The following is a 25,712-nucleotide window of genomic DNA, read 5'->3' as shown; positions in this document are numbered from 1 at the left end:
TAGCACCACAGTCCCCATATTTGTTTGTTTATTTTTTTTAACCAGACTGCAATATCATATATCATCTATCAACTTTTTATGTTATTTTTAAAATAATCTTTCCATTTCAATCTACAACCATAATAACATGTACTCAGAAATCTCATTTTCTGCTCATGCGAAGGGCTCCCTGTTTTTTCCAAAGTTTGCACTAAGCTTGCATTCAAATCTTAGGAATTCCTGTTATAAGATTTGTATTTATGGTGAGACACTTTCAAAGATTGTTCCAGGCTAAAAAACACCATTACTTTTCCTATTACAATGTGGAGAATGATTGGTAGTTGAAAAATGGGGGAAACCTTCCACTAAGGAGTCAGATAAAAGTGTTCATATAAATCTTATATCAATATCTCCAGAATACACAGTTGGTGAAAAATGTGATTTTTTTTTACACTGTCACTTTTTAAAAGAAAAGTTTTGTCTTTTTGTTTTCTTAGTGCATGCAGCGATACTTACACCAGTACAATGCAAGCAGCAAGACCCCAATGAATCTAGTAATGTTCCATTTTGCAACAGAGCACATTTCTAGAATAAGCAGAGTTCTAAAACTCCCATGTGGGCATGCTCTGCTGATTGGTAAGAAACTACCTTAATATAATTAGTCTACTTTTTGTAAATGTATGCTATACATATTGTTTATACCAGGGGTAGGCAAACTCAGGCCCTTCAGCTGTGGGGAAACTACAAAGCTCACCATGCATCTGCCCCTATGAGTCATGCCTGCGATTGTCAGTCTTGGAATGCCTAATGAGATCTGTAGTTCCATATCCGCTGGAGGGCTGGAGTTTGCCTGTCCCTGGTTTATATTATTTTCTAAGATGTAAAAAAGATATTTAAAATTGGTATGACTGTATGTTTGCATGAATTAAAGCAATGCATCTCACAACTTAATAACATATGATCTAGTATGTATATGTCTGCATCTATACAGCACCATAGGGTTAATTTACAAAAGGAACTAGGCTGTTTACTTTGAAGGATATTTTCACTTTGCAAGGGTGTTTTTCCTTAGTTTAGTAAATGTGGTGAATATTCACTTGGCACAGAATATACAATCATGTGTAAGAGGAATATTGAAACCGTTTTTTTGCTTGCACATGGTTGGATGATGGAAGTCAGCAGAGCTTCACCTCATTCATTATGCTAAGGGCTAAGGGAAAATTCCTTTGCAAACGAAAACTTCCTTGCAAAGTGAACTGCCTTTTTCCTTTTTTTTCTGCCTTTGCCTTGAGTACAACAATCCCTATATATTTCAAAAAGGGTGTAGCTTTAGCTAACACACACCATACTATCGCTACATTGCCAGCAGCATAACAGCAGTCATTCTTGCTGTATAATTATTCCGTTTTAAGGGGTTAAGGTCCCATGAGTCATCATGTCCAATACAGTGTATAGGATGTGAGGATGCCAAGGGACATTCCATCATTGGAGTGGAGGGTGAGAGAGGCTGCAGGGACTGGTCTAGCAGCTCCGAGGTTCAGGTGAATATATCTTTTTATTTTCATGCCTAGATGAAAATGAGCACTAAACCCTTGCAATGCAGCGATAGCCCTACTGCAAGAGTCAACATTATTTCTGCCAAGAGTTCTGTAGCAGTCAAGAAAGCACCAGGAAATGTAACTATTCATTTTTATGTATTAATTCTTTGTGCTCTGTGGCATTGTGAATGTCAGGTGTTTTAAAATATAACACTGCAAGAGTTTGGACAGATATGCTATTTAGCAGTGTCTTAAAATTGTAAGAGCACAAGTATATCAGTTGCAGAGCTTCAAAAGGCGGCATTCGGCTATTCACTCACTGCTGTTTGGCATCTATGAGACGTTGGAACGGCTGAGTCGAACTCCTTCTGCTCTTCGAGTCCGCTGAACATGCTGAGCATGTTCGGCCGACCCGAAACCAGCTGAAGCCAATATACGGCTGGAATCAACCGTACCAGCCTGAAGTGAATAGCCGAACAGCATTCAGCTCACTTCACTTCGGGTCGGTTAGTCACTCAGCTGCCTACGGCAGCTTTGTGAATAGACCCCTCAATCTCAACAGAATATACCCAAAGACCATTCAATACTAAGAGAAAATAGGTTCAGAACATTTGACTTTGACACATTCTTACAGCAGCCACAGCTTTATACATTTTGCACATAAATACCTAAAACTAATATGCTAATGCTGGTAAATTTACACAGAACAAAAGTACCTGCAACTTTGCTCTATGAATAGCTATGCATTTTTTTAAAATAGATGCCCAAGAGTTCTGAACAGGCTTTAGCACTGCAGTGTAGACACTGAACCGTACCTGCACATACCTTTATATGCTCTGTTCTGTTTACATTTGTACAGTACAAAATTCACTATATCAGATCATATCATGACACACACATTATGGAATTTTTTTTATTTAATTACCTGAGTTAACCAGTTGACATCCGTGGTGTTAAACCCCCTTCCCATCCAGGCCATTTTTCAGTATTCAGCGCTGCGGTACTTTGACTGACATTTATTCCGTCATGCAGCGCTGTACTGAAATGAATTTTATACCCTTTTTTGGGGACAGATAGAGCTTTCTTTTGGTGGTATTTATTCACCACTGGGGGTTTTATTTTTTTACTATATTAAGGAAAAATTACCGAAATTTAAAAAAAAAAACAGTTTCCCCTATATTAAATGATAAAACATTTATTATTACCCAATTTTTTGGTAAAATATAAAAGATGGGGTCACGTTGGGTAAAAAGACACTAAACATGTCAAGCCTTAAAATTGCGTGCGCGCGCGAAACCTCAAAAAACGATAATACCCAAAATTGGCCATAGGCGACGCTTTAAAAGCTGTTACCGCTCATCAGTTTAGTGTTATCAGTGATTGATGGCCCTAAAATGATTGCTCTCACTGCGACGTTCGCGGCGATATGTAACGTGTAGCGCAATTGTAATTTTTGCGCGCTGGGGCACCGGACGCGTATTTACGTTTATAGGCGCGTAAACGTGGGGGTGGGGGAGTTAAACATTTTGGGGGGGTTTTTTCCCCTTTTTTTATATGTGGCTTTTATTTTATTTTATTTTTTTATGTGTTACTTTTCTTTTTTTTTATTTATATTTTTTTTTTTGCACTTATTGTTATTGCTATTATATAGGGGGATAACAACCCCCTATATAATAGCAAAGGCACACTGACAGGTCCTCTTTATGGAGATATTAGGGGTCTCTAGGACCCCTAATATCACCTATGGACCCCAAAAGAAGCTGATAAAGCAGAGATCTGCTTTATCAGCTTCTTCTCTCGCCAGATGACTGACAGGTGAATGCGGAAGTGATGTAATACACATCACTTCTGCATTCACAGCCCGGACGGAGATCAGCAAGGAGCTGATCTCCCGTCCTCCTCCTCCTGACGCCCTCGGAGCCAGTCCCGGGATCCAAGATGGGGCAGCGGATCCCGGGAATCAAGGTGAGGGGGCACCTATATGTGCGAACGAGCACATATAGGCGATTGGCGGGCTATGGACCCGCTGATCGCCTATATGTGAAACACCCGGTAACGGGTGTGTGCAACGGTCGGGTCTTTTCTGCCCGTGCGTGCCCGCTAGGGGGCGCGCGCGAGCAGAAAAAAATTGCCGTCTGGAGACGGCAACCCGCAGATGTAGCAGTGCCGTCCGTCCGTTTTTTTACTACGGGCGGACGGCAAGAGGTTAATGGCTTTTTTTAAATAAATGTCTCTCCAATTAATTTCATAGTGCACTTCCTAGAGGATGTGGCTTTATGCAGTCTCTGTGGACTATATTACTATTATAATCTCAGTTACCTTGTGTAAATATAGAAATAAGCAGGCATGTTGGGGAGAGACTGATGTACATTTAATATCTATGATTTCAACCAACCAAAAAGTCTTTGTATAGATTTTTGGAATGATTAAATTATAAGTGACAAATAGTAAACAGTAATTACAAATAACTTAGTAGTCATTCTTACAATGCATTCTCTAAAGTAGTTTTAAGTCCATTTTCTGCAGTGACTTTAGCATCAGTTTAGCAGTTGACCTTGGCAGGCACAAGAAATCCCAAGGGTAAATAGTACTATAGTCAATTTAGGCAACTTATATTGCAGTCCAGCAAGAGATGCTCTGTGAGATGGTTTCTGTAGCTGTACACGTTTACTGATTCTTTTCCAAAAGTCTGATACATTTATTTTGTAACTCCCAGGTGACTTTAACAATTTCAACCAAGTTGTTTCGATCAGCAATTCTGTATATTTTAATGACTGTATTCCATATATGAGTGGTTATTTTTGGCAAGAAAAAAAAATGATGCAAAGACAAATAACTACCATGCAATAAGCAAAGGTGATGTTTTTGGTAATGAGTAACATTCTTACAAAAGTACTGAATATACAAATCTCTACTGTAAATGAAGGCACTTGCAACACTTCATCAATGGTAATATAGAAAAAAAATATGATTAAAAGTAAGTAGTTATGTGTTAGTTCAGTTTGGGAAAACTAAATATATTAATAACTTGAGGATTTTATCACAGAAGTGCTGGTAACAGGAAATGACTCTAACTTGAATTTTTATTTGTAACTGATTAAATGGGAGTCCATCACTTAAGTACATGAATTCAAATTGTACAACAATTCTCCAATTCATGAACTGCTTTACTGATCTTGTATTTATTCACATCTGATTATATGATTCAGCTATAATGTATGATTTTTCCCTCAAGTGGCAGAGTTTATCTAAAAATGCAAATCTGCTTATACTGACCTTTACATACAGTATGTTATTTTTGAATAAATGTCAGTCAAAGTACCGCAGCGCTGAATACTGAAAAATGGCCTGGATGGGAAGGGGGTTTAACACCGCGGATGTCAACTGGTTAATTCGGCTTTCATTTTATTTGCTTCTCACTGTTCTTCTTTCATAACACAGTAGGGTCTATAATATCTTTGCATGATGCCAGGTTTTTTTTTCAGTAACTTTAGAATTCCAATACTATTCAAAATGAAGACTTTGAACATGTCAGGAAGTTGATTACAATTTTCTTTGACATTATACTACTGCTACTTCTGTTATGCTATTACTGTAAGGGATGATGAAGATCTTGCTGTAGGCAGTCCCTTCTTTCTAAAGACAGTGTAAACCCTTGGTTCTAAAATGGTGGGTCACGGACCAAAAGTAGGTTGAAACCCTGTGTTCCGTGGGTTGCCGCATGCATTCCACTGTGGTAGGTGAGAGACCCCCCTCAGCCACCCCCTTGCGCAGCTCTGTCAATTCTCTCATTGAACAGCCAGTCAAAATATGCTGCCCAGCACTAATTGTCATCTTGGGTGGGGTGGGCTAGTGGTATGACCGCGAGGGAGCTCAATCCATACATGCATTGTTTACAGCACCCTCGCATGCCCTGTACAGGTGCCTGGACCAGAGCAATGTCACATTCTGGTTCCCAGCACCTCATGTGCAAGGGAGCTTTACAAGCAATGTACATTTGGATGGATCTTAAAAAAAGAAAACTATTTTTTTGGGAGTGTGTGAATGTCTGTGAGTGTGTGAGATTGTGGGGTTGATTTACTAAAGGGAAATAAGCTGTTCACATTCAAAGGGAATTTGCACTTTACATGGGAAGTTTCACCTTAGTTTAGTGAATGAGGGGAAGTTCTGTTGACTCCCATCACCCAATCATGTGCAAGCAAAAATACTGTTTTTTTTTTAAATTTTCCTTGCAAATGTTTGATTTTCTTTGCAAAGTGCAATTTCAGGACATTAAACAAGCTAAAGGAAACATTCCCTGCAAAGTGCAAATTCTCTTACAATGTGAACAGCCTATTTGCCTTTAGTATACCAAACCCACTGTCTGTGGTTGTGTGTGTGTATGTCAGTGTTTTTGAGGGCCTAGTTATACTAGTGGAGTGCGTTAATTGCACATTCCTGTGCGATTAATACACTGTACCACGTAATAGCACCTATCACATGTTCTGGTGCGGGAGGTGCATTGCGTTGCCATTCATTTAAATAGCACCCCATATATATATAGGGATATATACATAGGGATGTGGTTGTGTTCAAAATTAACCAATCACATTCAAACTGATGTTAAATAGTACTCAGTACACACCTGCCATAAATTAATGTGACTTTGATTAGGCCCACATAAAGTTCAGCTGTTCTAGTAGGATTTTCTGACATTTACTCAGTTGACTCTTGCAGCAAAGCCATGGTCTCCAAAGAGCTTACGAAGCATCAAAGGGATCTCATTGTTGGAAGGTATCAGTCAGGAGCAGTGTACAAAAAAAATCTAAAAAAAATTGGCATTTTTACAGGGGAGTGTAGACCCACTGTATTTACCCACTGTATGTGTGCATACACACACACACACACACACACACACACACACACACACATATATATTTGGTGTTCTCTTGCCTTAACTGACAAACTGTCATGTTGATCAGTATTGCTTCTGAACTGAAGAAGAGAGGCTCACTCTTGAAAGCTTATCTTTTATATATTTTGTTAGTCCAATAAGAACAGTATCATTGCACACTGCAATACTACGTATATATATGTATATTTGTATATACAGATAGATAGATACTATCTATCTATCTATCTATCTATCTATCTATCACTGTACAAAACAATGCATCCTGCTTACATTTTATACAACAGAGTGAAAATGACAAAACCCTTATAAATCTTTCCTCTTATATGAACAGGAATTGGGGGGACTGGACGGCAGTCAGTCACAAAGCTGGCTGCATTCATGGCAGATATTGAGCTCCATCAATTTAGTATTCAGAAATCATACACAGTCAGTGAATGGAGGGACGATCTGAAAAAGGTGCTGCGAGCTGCTGGACAAAATGGGACTCCAACTGTGTTTCTGTTTGCTGAGCATCAAATAAAGGTAGAGCAACACAACGTTAATATAAACCAGAAAAAAATATATATTTTAGAACTGTATCCAGCAACTAGTCAGAGTGTGAGAGAGATAAAAATAATAAATCCCTTGTTATGCAGGCAGTAATAATAGCCACTTAGAAACGGAGGGATACTTCTGCTATAGAACTGTAATACCAAATGCTGTGTAAATCTGCTCAGTAAATTGCCTGTTTTAGTTCTCAAAATGCACATTATGAAAATGATAGTAGTTTTATGAATGCTTGTTAAGGTAGATGAAGAAAGATGGGGCTTCAAACTATAAATCTGTTTGGCAAATAACTTGACTACAAAAATGTAAGAAATAAATTAATAGTGAAAGGAGTTTTAGGACATACTTTTATTATTTGAATTGTAAATGAGCAATTTTCTTACTTGCAATAGGATGAGTCATTTTTGGAAGACATCAACATGATCCTGAGCACTGGTGATGTTCCTACCCTGTTTAATAATGAAGAAAAACTGGAAGTCATGGAAAAGGTCATCTTTCTTTTATTGTTCTCCCGTCAGAGGTGCTTGCAGACTGAGAGGGTGGGAGGAGGCATCAGAATTATTTTACGATACAAGCGACTTACTGTAGTCTAGGCAAAAAAAAGGACAAAAGAAAGATCTGTTTTCAGTTACATTGGAACCACTACCTGCTATAATGTCTTTTTTATTTTTTTATGTGTATTGATTTAGTTAATGTTCAGTATGAAATACAATGTAGCTACTTACACTGATGACTGATTTTACCATTTCTAATGTTATTCCTGTGTGGTTCCTGGCTATAACAATTTATGAGGGAAACCCATAGCAAAAGCATTAATGATCTCTTGTCTCTTTAATCCCCTTTTCATATTCATTTCTAAATACAAAACAAGAGGGTTATTCACAAAGCTAGCCGAAGGATCAGCCGGAGCTCCGGCTGATCCTTTGGCTAGCTTCAGCCACCGAAGGGCTGCTGTACGGGTTATTCACTATAGCTCCCGAAGCTGGCAAAGCTACTGGCCATTTAACTACAGCTCCCGAAGCTGGCCAAGCCGAAGGCATATGCTTCAGCTCGACAGAGTCGAAGTGAAACCCAAAGCGGGCTGAACGGGCCGAAAGCCTTGCAACTGACAGCTGGGGGGAGCCAGCCTTGATCTCACAGCTGGCTCCACCTGGTTGCAATGACAGATCAGCGTCCCCAGGTTACCTGGGGATGCTAAACTGTAATTAAACAATGACAACTTAGCGGAGCTGGCCATGACATCATGGCTGGCTCCGCCCAGTTGTTATTCATTGGCCCGGGACCTGCTAGAGGACTCCAGCAGGTCACAGCCTATAGGAAACAGTATAGCAGAATAGCTGAGCCGAATGCTGGCTACTTGCTCACTGCTGTTCGGCCCCCATGAGAATAGGCCAAACGTCAGCCGGAGGTTCAGTTCAGCTGGTCCAGATGTTGGATCGGCTGAGTCGAACTCCTTCTGCACTTTGGCTCTGCCAAACATGTTCGGCCGAACCGAAGCCAGCCGAAGCAAGCCGGTGTATGGCTGATTTCAGCCGATGTACTGCTGAAATCAGCAGTATAAGCCTGAAGTGAATAGCCGAACAGCATTCACTTCAGGTTGGTTATTCACTTGGCTGCCTTCGGCAGCTTTGTGAATAACCCCTTGTGTTTTCATAACAAACTGTTTCTACAGGTTCCCAAACTTTATATACATTGATTTCATCCAAACTGTCAAATGCTAGGCAACCTGCAGATATCACTGTCTAGCCAGAAAGCACTGTTCTTGTGGGTCCCATAGCAGTTCCATGATCTGCTATGCCTACAGTTATGTCTACAGTTAGTGGTGTCTTATCCTTAACTCCTCAATATTGGACATGTGCGATTCGTTTCGTTCCGAAAATAAATTCGGATGAAATTTCGGAAATTCAGAGATTCGGATGTCCCTGAAATACGAATTGCAGCTAAAACGAATGCAAATGAATCCGAATTCCCGATTTCCTGAAATCCGTAAGCGGTAGTCCGGTTGAAATCTCATTTTTGGCAAAATGACCTTAGGAAAACATTTTTATTTTTTTTTTAGTTTGCAGAAGATGAAAAAAAAAAGCGTGAGGTTCCCCCCCCAATTCATACCAGACCCTTTAGGTCTAGTAGGAATGTTAAGAGGGACCCCCGCCCCCCAAGTTAAAACACACAAAAAAGTTGTGTGGGGGGTTCCCCCCAAATTCCCTACCAGACCCTTTAGGTCTGGTAGGAATTTTAAGGGGGAACCCCAGCCCCCAAAAATGGGGAAACAAATGTGAGGTCCACCCTAACAGTCCTACCAGACCCTTGATCCAAACACCGGCCTGGCAGGGGAGGAAAGGGGGGATGATCAAGCGCCCTCCCTGCACCTTACCAGGCCACGTGCCCTCGGCATTGGGAGGGTGTCCCCACACTGATTGAGACAAGGGCCTCTTCCCCACAACCCTGACCTGGTGGCTATGGGGGTCTGCGGGCAAGGGGGCTTATTTGGATCTGGGTACCCCTTTAAATAAGGGGGCACCCAGATGCCGCCCCCCCTGTGAATGAGTAAGAGATACTTGTACCCCTACCCATTCACTAAAGGGTATAGTTAGTAAAAGTCAATTTGTGACTATTCCTTTAATTAAAAAAAAATGGCTCCATCGATGTAATCCAGTGTCAATCACGATGCACGACCCCTGACGAAAACTGGCTGCAAAATGACATTCAGCCCGAAAGTAAGTGGACTGGAGGAGCGAGCCGTGATGTCACGGCTCACTCCGCCCATTTGACATTCTCAGCTGTCAAATACTACATAGCATTCGGGAGCTCCCCAATGCTGTCCGTGATATGCCGAATGCTATTCAGGTCTGTTAGCCGAGGTGTGATAATGCTTTTCATATGGTCTGGTGGGGATTTGGGGGGGAACTCCACGCACTTTTTTTGTGTTTTAAATTAGGGGGTCCCTCCTAACATTCCTACCAGACCAAAAGGTCTGGTATGAATTGGGGGGGAACCTCACGCTTTTTTTTTTCATCTTCTGCAAACTAAAAAAAATAAATGTTTTTTTTTCCTAATGTCATTTTGCTGCAACAGATTTCGTCCAAAAAACGAAATTTCGACCGGACTACCGCTAACGAATTTCGTCCGAATCCGAATTCCGAAATGAAAGGAATTTAATTTCGGACCCAAATCCGAAAAAATGAAATAATGCAAAATCCAAATCAAAACGAAACTAAACTAAACAAATTTTTTGCTGGTGCACATGTCTACTGAATATGCACTACCCTTATGCTGCATAAACACCTTTCTATCTATCCCCTTGCAGTAAACAAGACCATGCTAGAGCTCATGACAGGAGAGACTACACCACAAATCAACAATGGCCCTTTTTATATCCATTCTCTTTTATTTCAGCAGCCAGTGCAAGCACTACCACTGTTCCTGTGGTAGTGTTAGAGCTTTAGTTTGATGGGGAATTAAATTAAGAAGTCTCTCCAGATGGTTTTCTCTCTTGATGTCTGTTAGATTTTTTAGGTGAACACTAAAGAATATCACAATAAATGCAGTCAAACTAATTTCCTAGCAAGTCATGGTCAATGCAAAGAGAGCTGGAATGGTTGGGCAATGGGTTTCAGCTTTAAGTTTTCTAATAACAATAATGTGTTTATTTATGAAATCAGTACACAAAACGTTAATCATTTGCACTGAGCAGTGACCTAAAGCTAGTTGGTTTACTGCAGTTAGAACAGTGAGAGATTATTTCTGATTTGTTGCTTAAAGGTTTTGTATTTTTCACACTGTCCTTTAACATATTGATTAACCCCATTAATCCTTCAAATATACAAGCAAAAGAAAGATTTTAGTTAAAGGCTTTCTTTTACTCGATAACATGATGTTTTATTATTCAGTAGAAATTAAACAAAATATTAGGTCAGATATAGGTTTATGGTCAGAGTTTACAAGTGCATTGCTTGTAGCCAACTTAAAAACATCCTGCCAACAGTTGTTTCACACTTTAAAATGGAGATCTGTGGTTGTCTTAAGGAAGCATCCTAGAAGTGTGAATCAGCTGTTGGCCGTATATTTTTATAGTAACTGTAAAATGAACTTTTAACCTTCATATCGTTGGCAAAGAATTTGTAGCTTGAATTTCCACTTCAGTGTTTAACTGTAATACAGTGTGAATACATTCTACAAGTGTAACATGGTTGCAAACTGAACTTATAAAAAAACTGTCTCTAAAAGCATGATCATACAAGAATATGTGATGCTTGCCTGGTGTTTGCTGCCTAATATGTACTGTAATAATTTGATGCTAATTAGGCATTACTGTTGCAAATTGTACCAAAGTTAAACCTTCATAAAGAAGAAGAAAGAATTCCAGGGGGTTTCAATGTCTACCTTCCATTGACTTTTTTTAACTTTTTTAACAATTTTTCTGTTCTGCTCGGTCCCTCTGAGGGACCGTGCCCCCCCTGTGAATGAGTAAGAGATACTTGTACCCCTACCCATTCACTAAAGGGTATAGTTAGTAAAAGTCAATTTGTGACTATTCCTTTAATTAAAAAAAAATGGCTCCATCGATGTAATCCAGTGTCAATCACGATGCACGACCCCTGACGAAAACTGGCTGCAAAATGACATTCAGCCCGAAAGTAAGTGGACTGGAGGAGCGAGCCGTGATGTCACGGCTCACTCCGCCCATTTGACATTCTCAGCTGTCAAATACTACATAGCATTCGGGAGCTCCCCAATGCTGTCCGTGATATGCCGAATGCTATTCAGGTCTGTTAGCCGAGGTGTGATAATGCTTTTCATATGGTCTGGTGGGGATTTGGGGGGGAACTCCACGCACTTTTTTTGTGTTTTAAATTAGGGGGTCCCTCCTAACATTCCTACCAGACCAAAAGGTCTGGTATGAATTGGGGGGGAACCTCACGCTTTTTTTTTTCATCTTCTGCAAACTAAAAAAAATAAATGTTTTTTTTTCCTAATGTCATTTTGCTGCAACAGATTTCGTCCAAAAAACGAAATTTCGACCGGACTACCGCTAACGAATTTCGTCCGAATCCGAATTCCGAAATGAAAGGAATTTAATTTCGGACCCAAATCCGAAAAAATGAAATAATGCAAAATCCAAATCAAAACGAAACTAAACTAAACAAATTTTTTGCTGGTGCACATGTCTACTGAATATGCACTACCCTTATGCTGCATAAACACCTTTCTATCTATCCCCTTGCAGTAAACAAGACCATGCTAGAGCTCATGACAGGAGAGACTACACCACAAATCAACAATGGCCCTTTTTATATCCATTCTCTTTTATTTCAGCAGCCAGTGCAAGCACTACCACTGTTCCTGTGGTAGTGTTAGAGCTTTAGTTTGATGGGGAATTAAATTAAGAAGTCTCTCCAGATGGTTTTCTCTCTTGATGTCTGTTAGATTTTTTAGGTGAACACTAAAGAATATCACAATAAATGCAGTCAAACTAATTTCCTAGCAAGTCATGGTCAATGCAAAGAGAGCTGGAATGGTTGGGCAATGGGTTTCAGCTTTAAGTTTTCTAATAACAATAATGTGTTTATTTATGAAATCAGTACACAAAACGTTAATCATTTGCACTGAGCAGTGACCTAAAGCTAGTTGGTTTACTGCAGTTAGAACAGTGAGAGATTATTTCTGATTTGTTGCTTAAAGGTTTTGTATTTTTCACACTGTCCTTTAACATATTGATTAACCCCATTAATCCTTCAAATATACAAGCAAAAGAAAGATTTTAGTTAAAGGCTTTCTTTTACTCGATAACATGATGTTTTATTATTCAGTAGAAATTAAACAAAATATTAGGTCAGATATAGGTTTATGGTCAGAGTTTACAAGTGCATTGCTTGTAGCCAACTTAAAAACATCCTGCCAACAGTTGTTTCACACTTTAAAATGGAGATCTGTGGTTGTCTTAAGGAAGCATCCTAGAAGTGTGAATCAGCTGTTGGCCGTATATTTTTATAGTAACTGTAAAATGAACTTTTAACCTTCATATCGTTGGCAAAGAATTTGTAGCTTGAATTTCCACTTCAGTGTTTAACTGTAATACAGTGTGAATACATTCTACAAGTGTAACATGGTTGCAAACTGAACTTATAAAAAAACTGTCTCTAAAAGCATGATCATACAAGAATATGTGATGCTTGCCTGGTGTTTGCTGCCTAATATGTACTGTAATAATTTGATGCTAATTAGGCATTACTGTTGCAAATTGTACCAAAGTTAAACCTTCATAAAGAAGAAGAAAGAATTCCAGGGGGTTTCAATGTCTACCTTCCATTGACTTTTTTTAACTTTTTTAACAATTTTTCTGTTCTGCTCGGTCCCTCTGAGGGACCGAGCAGAACAGCCGAGACCAATGCCGTTCAGCGGCATTTGGCTATTCGCTCACTGCTGTTCGGCATCTATAAGAATAGGCCGAACAGCAGTGAGTAGCCTGCCGGAGGTTCGGCTCAGCCGATCCAGATGTTGGATCGGCTGAGTCGAACTCCTTCTGCACTTCGGGTCAGCCGAACATGCTGAGCATGTTCGGCCGACCCGAAGCCATGCGAAGCAAGCCGATGTACGGCTGATTTCAGCCAATATACGGCTGAAATCAGCCATACCAGCCTGAAGTGAATAGCCGAACAGTGTTCGGCTCACTTCACTTCAGGTCGGTCATTCACTTGGCTGCCTACGGCAGCTTAGTGACTAGACCCTTAAGTGTCACACTTATTGACAGCGACATACTTTGAATATTGCTGTCATGAGGGGGTTAAATAAAACAAATTAGGGTGAAAAACAAATCTGCAGCTCAGCTGCAGATTTTCATTGTAATGGGTTAAGTTTTATATTAATGATAGTATAAAAATATATTTAAATATGTCATTTTAACTTGTTACATTTATTTTTTATTTTGTTACACTTTTCACAATTTTTTTAAACATTTTTTAAATAGTTATTTTATTTTTTTAATGATATCAAGCAGTCATTGTGAATTAATCTCACTATTACTGTTTGCTAATTTAATTAATTAATTTTTGGTTATTATTAGGCTGCTTCAAACTTAAGAACAGCCAATAATAACCTTAGTGACACTGACGCTTTAGCATTTCATGTTCAGATGTCACTAAGGCTACTGATCAGTCCCACAACAATCAGAAGCCTGCAACATTGTTTCTGAAATAGAAACATGCAGCTAAATGTTTCTATTGCTGAAATGTTATGAAAAAAAGCTGGTATACATTGGGATTTCCCGATCTATGCCAACTGTCAGTGATGGCAAGAGCTGTAAATACCACTCTGCTCTCACTGTCAGACACCCAATTCCTAAAAGGGATCAGGTGTCTTAAAAGGTTTAACACTTTCATTAATGGATGCCTCAATACTGAGGCATCCATTAATGAACAGTAACCGCTGATTCTCAGTGGTTACCAGCATTACAGAGCCCCAAATAGCTGATCATGTACAGTGCATGTGATCAGTCATTTGGGCGGGGACATACAGTGTACGTCTCCCATCATGAAGGGGTTAATGGTATGACAACCCATGTTGATACCTTAAATAAGTTGTTACTGTAAAGTGAACTTGACACCACAATGAACATGTTTGTATTTCTTAGATATTTCAAAGAGCTTGCACATATCTATTTTTAATGCATGCTTGTTTTGTAAAACTGTGATCCTGTTCTACTCCATTAGGTTATCAATATTTAGGCATATTGGGAGCACCTTTGTCTGGACTATCCCAACCTTTCTTAAGGGGTTAGGGTTGGACAAAAAGCCCAAATTAACCCAGGGCAGTTGAAATACTCACATATGTGTACCATACACATCCAAGAGAGAAAATGATTCAACTATTACATATAGAAGGTTAATGGGTTTGGTAATATCCAGGGAGTACAGAAGCAATTTGTATGAAAAAAGGGGCACAAATTGGTAGGCATTGTAAGCTGGCTGTTGTCATGACAATGCCACAAATATTTTTTGACTTTTTTGTGGTGATGGAATTTTTGTGAAAGTTCTTATTAAGTAGTTCCTGTATGTTTTGAACTTCGTGTGTAAGGGGAAGGTTGATGCTTAGCATCTTTCGCAAAGCAACTGGCTAATTCAGTTGGACATAAGAACAGGGTGCATAGGTTACATTTCCATAGCAGTTAATGAAAAAGCATCCTTACCTTATGTCAGTAAACTAAAATGTGATCACAAGCAATAATCAAAATAATATGATAACTACTAATGCTGCATTTGACAAATAGAACAATTTACAGCAATTACCTAGTTTTCTGGAAAGGTAACCAGTAGTATCAGATTCAGCTGTTTTTATGCCCCATTAAAATGTAATAATTAATCAGTAGTTTCCTTTTAAACACTACTGAAGTAGAACAGCGATAGTAAAGATTGCAACTGTGCCCCTTTCCTTGTGAGGTTTGGAGTTTCAGATAAAGGAGGTAATGGGAATGTTAGCTGCAAAGGGAGTAATAGGAGTTAAGTCTGGAGCCATGATACATAATAAAAGCACAGGGACCCTGAATCTGCAGTAGGAAATAGATGCAAAGAGTGATGAGGATGTGCAGAGAGCATGCTCAACTAGTCATTTGAAATCAGTTTGCTATGAGTAACTGTATTTTTTACATCTTTATTTCTCTTGGGATCCCACTGTAAAATATGAAAAACTGCCCCTGAGATACTATTCTTTATAATGAATCCAGACTTCATATTCTCTTTAGCTACCTTAGTTGGTAACATTCCAATTACCTCCTGTACCTAAGTCCCCAACCCTCATGACATTTCTCTGCACTTCCCTCCCCAAGCTAAAATAATATCCTAGAAGAAAACAAAAGGAGCGCCTCCATAGTGTAAAACAGTATTTAATGAAAAAAGGAAGACAGCTAGGACTGTACTTACAAACGATTCTAGTACTCAGGCATGTAGCAACGATGGGTGAACGAAATCCCAAACAAAGACAGTCTGGAAAGTTGATATTAAACAAGAGTCTTCTGCCCCCAAGTGTTCCACGGGTTTATGCGCTTCAGGGGCCACGCCCCCTTCATCAGAACCTATGGAAAACTCCTCTCTACCCTGCTCTTAAGTCTTAAAAGGCAACCAATCATGGTTGTCCGTTAAACCGGTCACATGGGACCGCAAAACCAATCTCTAATTGTCAGTCCATCACTGCAGGCTCCTCTAAACTGCACCAGCTGAAACCCATCAATGGGTGGCCGGCACAAAAAATCCACTCAGCATTCGCAACAGGCCACATTGCCTGTGAAAATTTGAACATGGAGGAGGATATCGGCATAACTCAACATTTTAGCTTCTGCCAGCAAAAAAAGGAAACAGGAGAGATGGGCAGCGAAGCCCACCGTTCTTACGTGCCTGAGTTCTATAATCGTTTGTAATTACAGTCCTAGCTGTCTTCCTTTTTACATTAAATACTGTTTTACACTATGGAGGCGCTCCTTTTGTTTTATGTCTTCTAGAATGCCGGTAACCCTGACCAGTGGGAGCTGCCTCACAATTTGTGTGCTTAAAGTGTTGCGGGTGTTGGCGCCGGTGTTTTTTCACTTTTTCTAAAATAATATCCCTTTAACTTGCTCAGTATGTCTTTTATTCAGAAGTAGTGTTTATCTCCAAACTTGGTCAAGGTGATGGAGAGAATGCTTGGATTTGCCCAGGGTTATGTAGTTTAAAGATTCAAAATAAAATTAAGTTTTAGTTCCAGAGATCTTAGTTTGTAATGTAGCAAGTGTAGCACCCCAGTACCCTTAAGATCTGGTGCAACCAGATAGTTCAGGCTTGCACTGCTGACTACCCCTTTTCTCAGCTCTCTGGTTTGGCCAGTGAGAGAGCCCATGACACCTTCTGGCCAATAGGGAGCTGAGGAGAGCAGAATGGGGTAAACTGCTGTTTGCCATGTCCAGAATCCTCAATATTTCTCGTACCGGGGCACTCAAAAAAGAAAGTGTGCTTGAAGGCATTAAGATGTAGAATCATGCTCTAAGTATGCACTGAAGGGTACATCCTTTTCACTGTGTATGTAAGACATAAAGCATACATAAAGCATTCAAGTTGGAGGGGGTAGTAAAATATGATTTTTTGGACAAAAAATGTTCCTGCTGCCTGGAGATTTATTAAACACTAGACAGCATGGCTTTTCTAAAACCACATGTGTAACTGGAAATCAGGTTAGATGCTAAAAGATCACTTCTGTGCAACAGTGCAAAGTAAAAACTATTAGCAACCACATCATAAAAAATATTTGAGTATAAAGGAATATATTGCTGTTTTCAAGTAGTGCTTCAGTCATTCAGAGAAAAGCTTAATTTTGGAGCCTTTGTAGAAAAATCAACCCACCTTTGGCAGCTTAATTTTGAGGAAAAATATTGCTATGAAATAATTTCTTAAGGCAAAATGTAATGTACAATGATGTTGACATTGCTAGTAAATTGTGCCCCAGTGACTTTTGTTAAAAGCTGTGATTTATACCAGTCTACCTAAAATAACAGTTGGTGCTAAACCTTTCTTTCATTTTAACAGATGCGTCAACTTTTGCCAGCTACTGAGACTCAGAATGAAAATACAACATCTGATCTGTACAGGATATTCAAAGACCGCATCAGAAGAAACCTCCATATTGTACTGGCCTTTAGTCCTACAGGAAAAGCTTTCCGTGATCAGCTTCGTCACTATACATCTCTAGTAAACAGCTGCACAATCGACTGGTTTCAGGTGATTATGAATTTACTGGTGTTATACAGTAGATACAATATGATTTATCTGAAATAGACTAATATGGGAATCCAGTAAAACATCACCAAGTGCTAGAAAAGTCTTAACAGACTTTTAGCACTTGCCAAAGATCCATGCCTGCATAACATTTGATTATTTTTTCAGCTGGGAATAGTGGCTCTCGCAGCCTCCACATGCCATATTGCAAGTAGTTTTAGTATCCAGTAATGTGATCAATACCAGTGTTCACAAACTCAAGATTCCAACATGATTTTGAAAACTCCTGCTGAATTTAGGGAAAATTGGACAAAGTGCTACATGTATATTATATATCCTCTATAAATATAAATAATTTAAATGCAATATGTGCATATAATGTACAGTATGGTGATAGCTTTCCATTGGTATCTATGTTTATATTTGTATCTGCTGCTTTATTTTTGTCCTGATTCTTCCATAAATTTTGTGTGCCTTTTATGCAAGTGTCTTCTAGTGTCAAGGTTTAAAAAAATCTTCTGTACTGCTCTATCTGCATATCGAATTATCTATGCAGTTGCTGGCCAATCCTAAATTGAAAATAAAGTAAAAACTTCTCTTTGCTATTTATAATTCTAAGTGCAATATTTACAGTCTATATTGCTCTTAGATGTTCAAAAGTTCTGTTTTACTACTCAATTAGGTGGCCTCATTAAGCAGTAGCTCTTGTTTCCAGGGTTAGGGATGCTCTTTTCCCTTAGAGCCACTATTGCGTGCAGGCTCATATCGTCAGACTACATGGCGATGTGTATACAGTGCTTGCACCAATACATACAGGCTGTCCGGGAGAACAACAAAATCCAAATGCACGCCTCATAAGGAAAATTATTCACAGTGGTTTTGGAGGTAAATCCAGGCATAATGGGACATGAATTCCTGATTAAACTGGTATGGTGACTAATAAATAGTAAGCCTGTTAGTTGCATGTTACTTCCAACAGGAAGTTTTGAGGAAGTGACACATGGGAAGCCAGAGGATGTGGGGGACACTAATAAAAAAGCAGATGTTTTGAAAATGTGTAGTTAGGAATCTTTAACTTTACCTGAATGAGCAAATGGTTACTTACTATTTGTTGGTCGGTTAAAAAAATTGTAGATGTTTGTCTCTTTCCAGTCTGCATTATTGTTATCCTATTTATTTACAGGTTCTTTTCATGTTTCTTCAATAGCCTGTCAGAGTACCTGCCTTGTATAACCTTATTTCAATATGTTTTTTCTAAATAAAGAAGACATATCATTTTTATGCTTATTTATGTTTTTAAAATGATGTATACATTCTGGGACAATAATAACACAGTGTTGGGAGGATTTAGGATCACAAATAGCCTTAGAATTCTCTATAACAAATTAAGTTGCTGAGTCCATCCGTTAGTTTCATAGCTGATGGAAAAGGCTGAGCAGCCCTGGGCAATCCAAAAGCCCCAAAGCACTTTTATGTAAATAAGAACAGATGATCAATAGGGTGTTGCCTTATCTTTAGACATGTGAGCCTGCATTTCGGTATGTATTTATCATTATTTTGGGATTCAAGTCCAAAAGTCAATTCGTTTTGGGATTCTGACAAATCCGAAATTTTTGTTAATTTCAGATGCCTTAGGTAATTACACATTAATTTTTGCTGCAGTAAAGTGACATTGGAAAAAATAAAGTGAAATCTTTCTTAACTTTTGACAGTCCACAGAAACAATAAAAAAAGCATGGTATTCCCCCCTTAGCCCTTAGCATTTGGCAGCAGAGGTGAACAACATGATTGACCTTTAGATTACATTGTCAAAAACCTTTGGTTTTTTTCCTTTCAATTAAAGGACTTTTGTTTACGGTATGGTGTTTATTTACAATGTGACTTTTTTTATTTGGTAAATGATTAGGTAGTACCAACTACCTCTTACTCATTCACGAGGGGGGGTGGCCTCTGGGTTACTCCTTTATGAAAGGGGGCATCCATATTCAGATAAGCCCCACTGCCCACAAAACCCCTTAACCACCAAGCCAGGGTTGTGGGAAGAGGCCTTTGTCCTCATCGACATAGGGCCAAGGTGCTTTGCCAGGGGTCACCCCTGGCAAAGCACCCTACCCGTGTCTTGGGCATGTGCCCTAGTATGGTGCAGGGGGTGGCACTGGTCACCCCCTTTCCTACTCTGCCAGGCTGCTGCTTGTATCAAGGGTCTGGTAAGGGATTTTAGGGGTGACCCCATACATTTGTTTTTTGTCTTGTATGAATTGAAGAGGGGACTCTATGCTTTTTTTTATTTTAACGTTTATTTATAATGACATTCAGAAAAAGATTTGGATGCATCCCAAATTTTCATTATTGGAAGATTCGGATACGCTCTGAATCATTTTTTTTTTATTCAGAAATTTGGATGCATCCAAATGTCTACTTATCATGGCTAGAGGTAGAAAGCCCTTTAATGTCAGTCACAGCTTACAGTATTTAGTCTAGTTTTGGGTGAAGTTATTGCTTCACAGAAAACCACGACACCACAGATTGCTAAAGATGTGTACATTGGATTTTCTTATATGCATTCTCACATTTGACATTCAATGTCCTATTAATGTAAATACATCCATAAATGGTATATATGTAAAATTGTTTTGTTGTGTGTTGATTGGTATTTGACTTAGTGCTTTTTTCTATGTAATATCAACCAGGCATGGCCTGAAGATGCACTTGAAAAGGTGGCAAATCATTTTCTCGACGATGTGGAAATGTCACAGGAAATCAGAAATGAAGCTGTGTTCATGTGTCATCACTTCCATCAGAGTGTTGTTTCACTCTCGGAAAGGTATTTAATTAAATTTGCAGCACAACTGTTTACCTAAACATACAAAACCAATGTTTATTGTCTGGCAAGTGTATTCTCTAAAGAACAGCGCAAAGTTTTGTTGTTTCCACTGAGAATATTTGTGTCATCAAATGGACCTTTAAGACTAAAACTGTTTAATTGCACAGTAAGTCATTATAATTGTGGCTGACTGAGTATATTAAAACTGCAGGCTTTAAAGGCAACTTATATCTCTTCTTTGGGCATGAAAAAAGACACCTGAGCTGTCTTGAAAGTTATATCCATATACAACTACCTGTGCCTATACAAACACTGACATTGTTCTTTAGTTTACTGCACAATCTATGGTTGTGTCATCCTTTATTTTAGGTTAAAAGAGGTTTACTAGCAACAATGGGTAGTTTGTTATGGGATTGCTGCACAGAGAGTCTGTTGTATATAGCATAATTTGAGCCCCATGATACTATCTTCATTGTGAATATCTTTAGTTTTGAAATGATTGCCTTAACCAACTTCACAGTTATGTCCCATATAATGTTATACTTAAAACTGAATTAAATAAAGTTAAAAATAAAAAAAATAGTTAGCAGGCCCAACAGGATTTTTCACAAAAGTGTGAAGAGTTTGGAGAAGGCAGGAGAAGTGAACAATCTAGGACAACATAGCTGAACTGGAAAGTGAGCTGAATTGGAGACTTTTTACAAATCAGCTATTTTGGCCTAGATTGTTCACTACTCCTGCCTTCTCCAAACTCTTTATCCTTTTGTGAATAAGCCTGTAAATGTGCATACTTTCACATTATGGCAACGCTTCAGGGAGCCTCAGTGGATTTAGTTAAACTTTAAAGTAAATCTGTCATTCAAGGCAAAGCAATTGGTTCTATTTATAGCCCACTCCTCTGCGTCTAACACTTACCTTTCCTGTGTAGTACAATTCACCAGCTAGAGAAAAGTGAGTGTTCAGGCTGCATCGACCTGTTTATTCTGCTCTCATATGACCAGTCATTTTCTTGGATTGTCTATATCTGTCAGATTTGTCACTGTTAATGGCCCAATTTACTGCAAAATAGGCCATCGAAAAGTAAGGCTGATCTTAGATTCAGCCCAATGTAGGGTTCGATTTAAACTTTCCCTATTGGTAGTTCTTAAACCGGCCAACCTATTTGGTGGGTTTGCCAGCCCAAACATTCTGCTGCAGTTTTACATTTATTGGCAGTATTACTACCACACTTCCTGCTATGTAGGCTGCATAGTGTCATTAGCTGATAGTGGCTGGTTTGTAAAAAAGGTGGTAGGCATCCCAGGTGATATCATTGACCAAATATGGTCATGGCTGTATCTGCTCATTGGTGGCAGACAGCTTCCATATAAATGTAGACAAAGAGGCTATGAGCTGTCTGGCATCATTGACCAAATATGATTATGGCCATATTTGGGCAATGATATCAGATAGCTTCCACCTATTTATTTTCATTCAACCAGGATCTGTCATTTGCCATGTAGATTTTATTGGGATCAAGCAGGATCTGGTATGGATTTTGGGGAGAGGAAATGTTGTTTTTTTCCAGTGGAGTCTATAGTAAGTATGAATGGATTCTGGGTCCATGCATACATTTCTGGTATAGACAGATGGAATCCTGGCTACTTTGTAAAGCAGTTAGGAAATGTAACCTACTAGCAATTTAAATTACATTTTTTACTTCTTTTAAATGTCAAATTTTCTGTATTATATTGTATACATCATACAGGTGCACCATTTCACAAGCAGATTTAGAGCACCCCCCAAGTATGTTATTTACCATTTTTCTGCCAGGCCCTGAGCTCCACTCTTGACATCAAAAGACCAGACCAGACTATTTTTACCGTTCTCTGCCGTGACAGGGGGAGGGGCTGGATTCCCCTCTCCCCGCTCCGATCTGCCAGCGCTGACTGGCAGAACGGACGGGGGAGGGGGTGGGTACAGCTGGCTCTGCCTCTAGGTAGGTCCAGGTCGGGATCCGCTCCGGCGTCTCAGTATACCGCGAGCTCTAGCTCACGGTATACAGAGCTTAGGGTAACGGGAGGATGCTAGTTTGTGTCCTCCCGTTACCCTAAGGAGAACTATGGGGAAAAACACTGACCCCATAGTTCTCCTTTAAATAATTGTTCACATACAGCTTTCAAAGTTTGTGAAATACCGCCAAACCATATATTTTCTGAAAGCACAGGAATGGTAGAATAAAAAGATTGTGCTATTGATTTTGTATGTCCCGTGATAGCTGTGCAAATGTTTATGAAATAATCTTTTTGATAAAAAATTACTAAAATGATTAGTAGTGCATACAAACACAATATGACAAAATTCCTACTAAATCTAAAAGATACAACTGTATAAAACTATTAAATAACAAATATGTATAACGTTTATGTTGTGCCTTTCTGAGAAACTGTAAAAATAAAATTAACACAAAGCTGTATGCCTTGTGATAATGCCTGATCCACAGTGCCATGCGTGTGCTGTTAGTGTTTATTGTGATAAACCAATCCAGGCATACATTTTATAACAACACAGAGCGTTAAAACATGTGGCAATGAGTCACAATGCGATGCATATCATTGAATAAATGTAATTGTAAAAAGTTTAGGAAAAAAACTCAAGAATTGTGATGCATTGTTGCACTGCAGCGCATGTGCACAACACACACTAGTGCATGCATAATGTGCACTATAATGCATTTCTGCTGGTGTGAATGGGCCCTTAGTGAGTTAGGACACCACAGTGATACAACATGCGAAATGTGTATTTATTTTATGCATGTGTAATGTGTGCGTGGTGGGGGGAGGCGTTTAAGTCTAGGTTCACATCTTTTCACTGTGGTGATGCACATGAGTTGCATTAGGGCAACCAATTCATTTGGAGAGATTGGAGGGCACAGCAGAGACAGTGGCTGTGCAGGGGACACAGCGTGGAGGTGTCTGCTGGCTCTTAGTGGGGAGGATCTGTGTTGGGCAGAGCAGCAGGTGGCACTGGGTGGGTAAGAATTCATATTTTAAATTGATAGCTATAATCTGCAGCTTGCCACCTACTGCTTATAGCTATTATTTTATTCAACTATTAATCAGAGGGACCATTCTGATATAAGTGACCATGAGCTTATAGCAGAGTGAGAAATGACAAGGATGGCCAGCTGCAACCGGTTCTGTTCTGGTGTGATCTTTATGTCCTATGCATTGTTAAATGTCCACCATGGCAGTGCCCTGGCAGTGGGGATCAGATTAACGGCCAAACATTGGAGGAGTTCAACGGACCTCCTGCACACCAAATGCAGATCATTTCGCCCCATTGAGGAGAAGCGTGAGGCGGGTGGGTGATCAGCTAAAGCCTATGTCATTCTTTTGTTTTATTTGCTTTGCAGTGAAAGCCTCTGATGTCACAGACTGCCTAAAAATATAATGTAATAATAATAATAACAACAACTATATACTTATACTCATTATCCATTTTTTGTGCTCCATTCCCTATTGTGTTGGCAGATTGCTTTTCAAGTGCATAAGGAGCTATGTTTTAATGTGCTTAGAATTTATTTTCTCTATAATATTACCCTTCTCATTGAATCCAAATACTTGGTATATGATGAATTCATAAATTGCATCAGCACACTTTAGATTTTTTTTCTGTTATAGCAGAAACCAATGTTTGCTAATTTGAATACATTTTATATTGTATATTGTAAGACTTTCAGTTAAGCTTTTAAAATACAACGATTATATTTATATTATAGCTTTTTCTTTCCCTCATTTGCAAAAGCTCTCACTGGCTGAGCAAAATGTATTATGAGTATTGCATGTTGTTATGACGCATAATACCAGTGGCAGAAGTTTCAGCTGCATGTATCACATTTTGGGTATCATCTATACAAAAATGAATTTTTAAAAACTCATCTATCAATTAAGCACCTGATTTATTTATTTTTTTATATTAACCTAATTATCTTCTTGGAAAGGTGAAACATTTGTTTGAACCCTATATTTATAAATATACCATATATTATTGCTTCTATGCTGTGACATTCCTATGGACAAACCCAATGGCAATGTTGTTTTTCAATTCTAAGCCCACTTCTGCCACAATCTTTATGTCTTGTTGCTCATGTTTTCTATGGGTTTGCTTACATTCTTCACTCTTTTATTTACTGATGCCTTTAATATATAGGAGAGAAAAACATTGAATAACTTCAAACACTAGAACTTCATGAACTTTTAGAGATTATGAAGCAGGTAGGTTCCTCGACCCACTGAGTGTTCTTCAGCTCCAAGGCAGCCTGGGTCATTAAATTCTATTTTAAGCATCATTGCACTATTTATAGCTTTAAATGAGACAGTCTAGTGCCTGTCACTGTCATTTTTCAAATCATTTAAGTTTTACTACTTTAACTTCATTCTGTTAAAGGTGAAGATGAGAAAATATTTTGTGATTTTCAGCAGATGTACTATATTCATTTAAATAGATCTGCATTATGTAAGTCATTTATTTCATGTATATCATTATTTTTTTTTAAAGTTGCTATGTATAATTTGTAATCTAATTTGGATATGGGCCACCATATTTGCTAATTTTATATGAAGGTGATGCTTACTCATTAAAAACAATGCATTCTTATTTGGCTGATATCTTAAAGCCCATGTCCACCTTTACAGATGTATTTTTTTTTAAACACATGCCAGTAATGTACACCAAGTGTACATGAAGCAGACATATTCAGTTGCTGTATATGAACATATAAACTTACTTTGTTAGCTGTCCTCTTAGTCTCCTCATGGCTCCTTTTGAAATGCCCGCCTCTGTGCTCTATGAGCAGCCTGTGTATATTACAGGCTGCTGTTCAAAGTGGGAACTACAATTTAGGGCATGGAAAACTAAATTTCCCACAATGATATGCTTCCCTGTGACATTAATACTCATAGTGGCAACACCCCCTGAACAGTGCAAGGTGACCTAGATAGGCAGAGCTGGTGTGCAGTGATCTTGTTACAATGACTCACAAGGAGGGGGTCAGCTGTGTCAGACTGAGTTTCCTGTGGAAGGAATTTTGATTTTGTAGGACTAAAAAGTCTATAACATTTTTTAAAAAAAAGCCTGCAGTGTGAATCATGAAAATGTAAACACATATACATCACTGCACCTCTACATTATCACAATAAATGGTAATCACTTAC

General features: G+C 38.8%; 1 protein-coding gene across 1 annotated transcript in view; it reads left to right on the top strand.

Moving 5' to 3' along the window:
- LOC108784922 (dynein heavy chain 3, axonemal-like) overlaps positions 1-25,712 on the top strand; it is an 899,093-nt gene that overhangs the window by 653,012 nt on the left and 220,369 nt on the right. Inside the window, exons 48-52 of the mRNA XM_018553871.1 lie at positions 477-615; positions 6,743-6,933; positions 7,350-7,445; positions 17,505-17,696; positions 20,384-20,517. Coding sequence (XP_018409373.1) covers positions 477-615; positions 6,743-6,933; positions 7,350-7,445; positions 17,505-17,696; positions 20,384-20,517 — 752 coding nt within the window. The remainder of the gene's footprint in view (positions 1-476; positions 616-6,742; positions 6,934-7,349; positions 7,446-17,504; positions 17,697-20,383; positions 20,518-25,712) is intronic.

Source organism: Nanorana parkeri, unplaced genomic scaffold, assembly GCF_000935625.1.
Source record: "Nanorana parkeri isolate BGI_ZX_2015 unplaced genomic scaffold, ASM93562v1 scaffold132, whole genome shotgun sequence".
Lineage (NCBI taxonomy): Eukaryota > Metazoa > Chordata > Amphibia > Anura > Dicroglossidae > Nanorana > Nanorana parkeri.
Note: the sequence above shows the minus strand (reverse complement) of the source record. Positions and strands in the feature narration are given on the sequence as shown.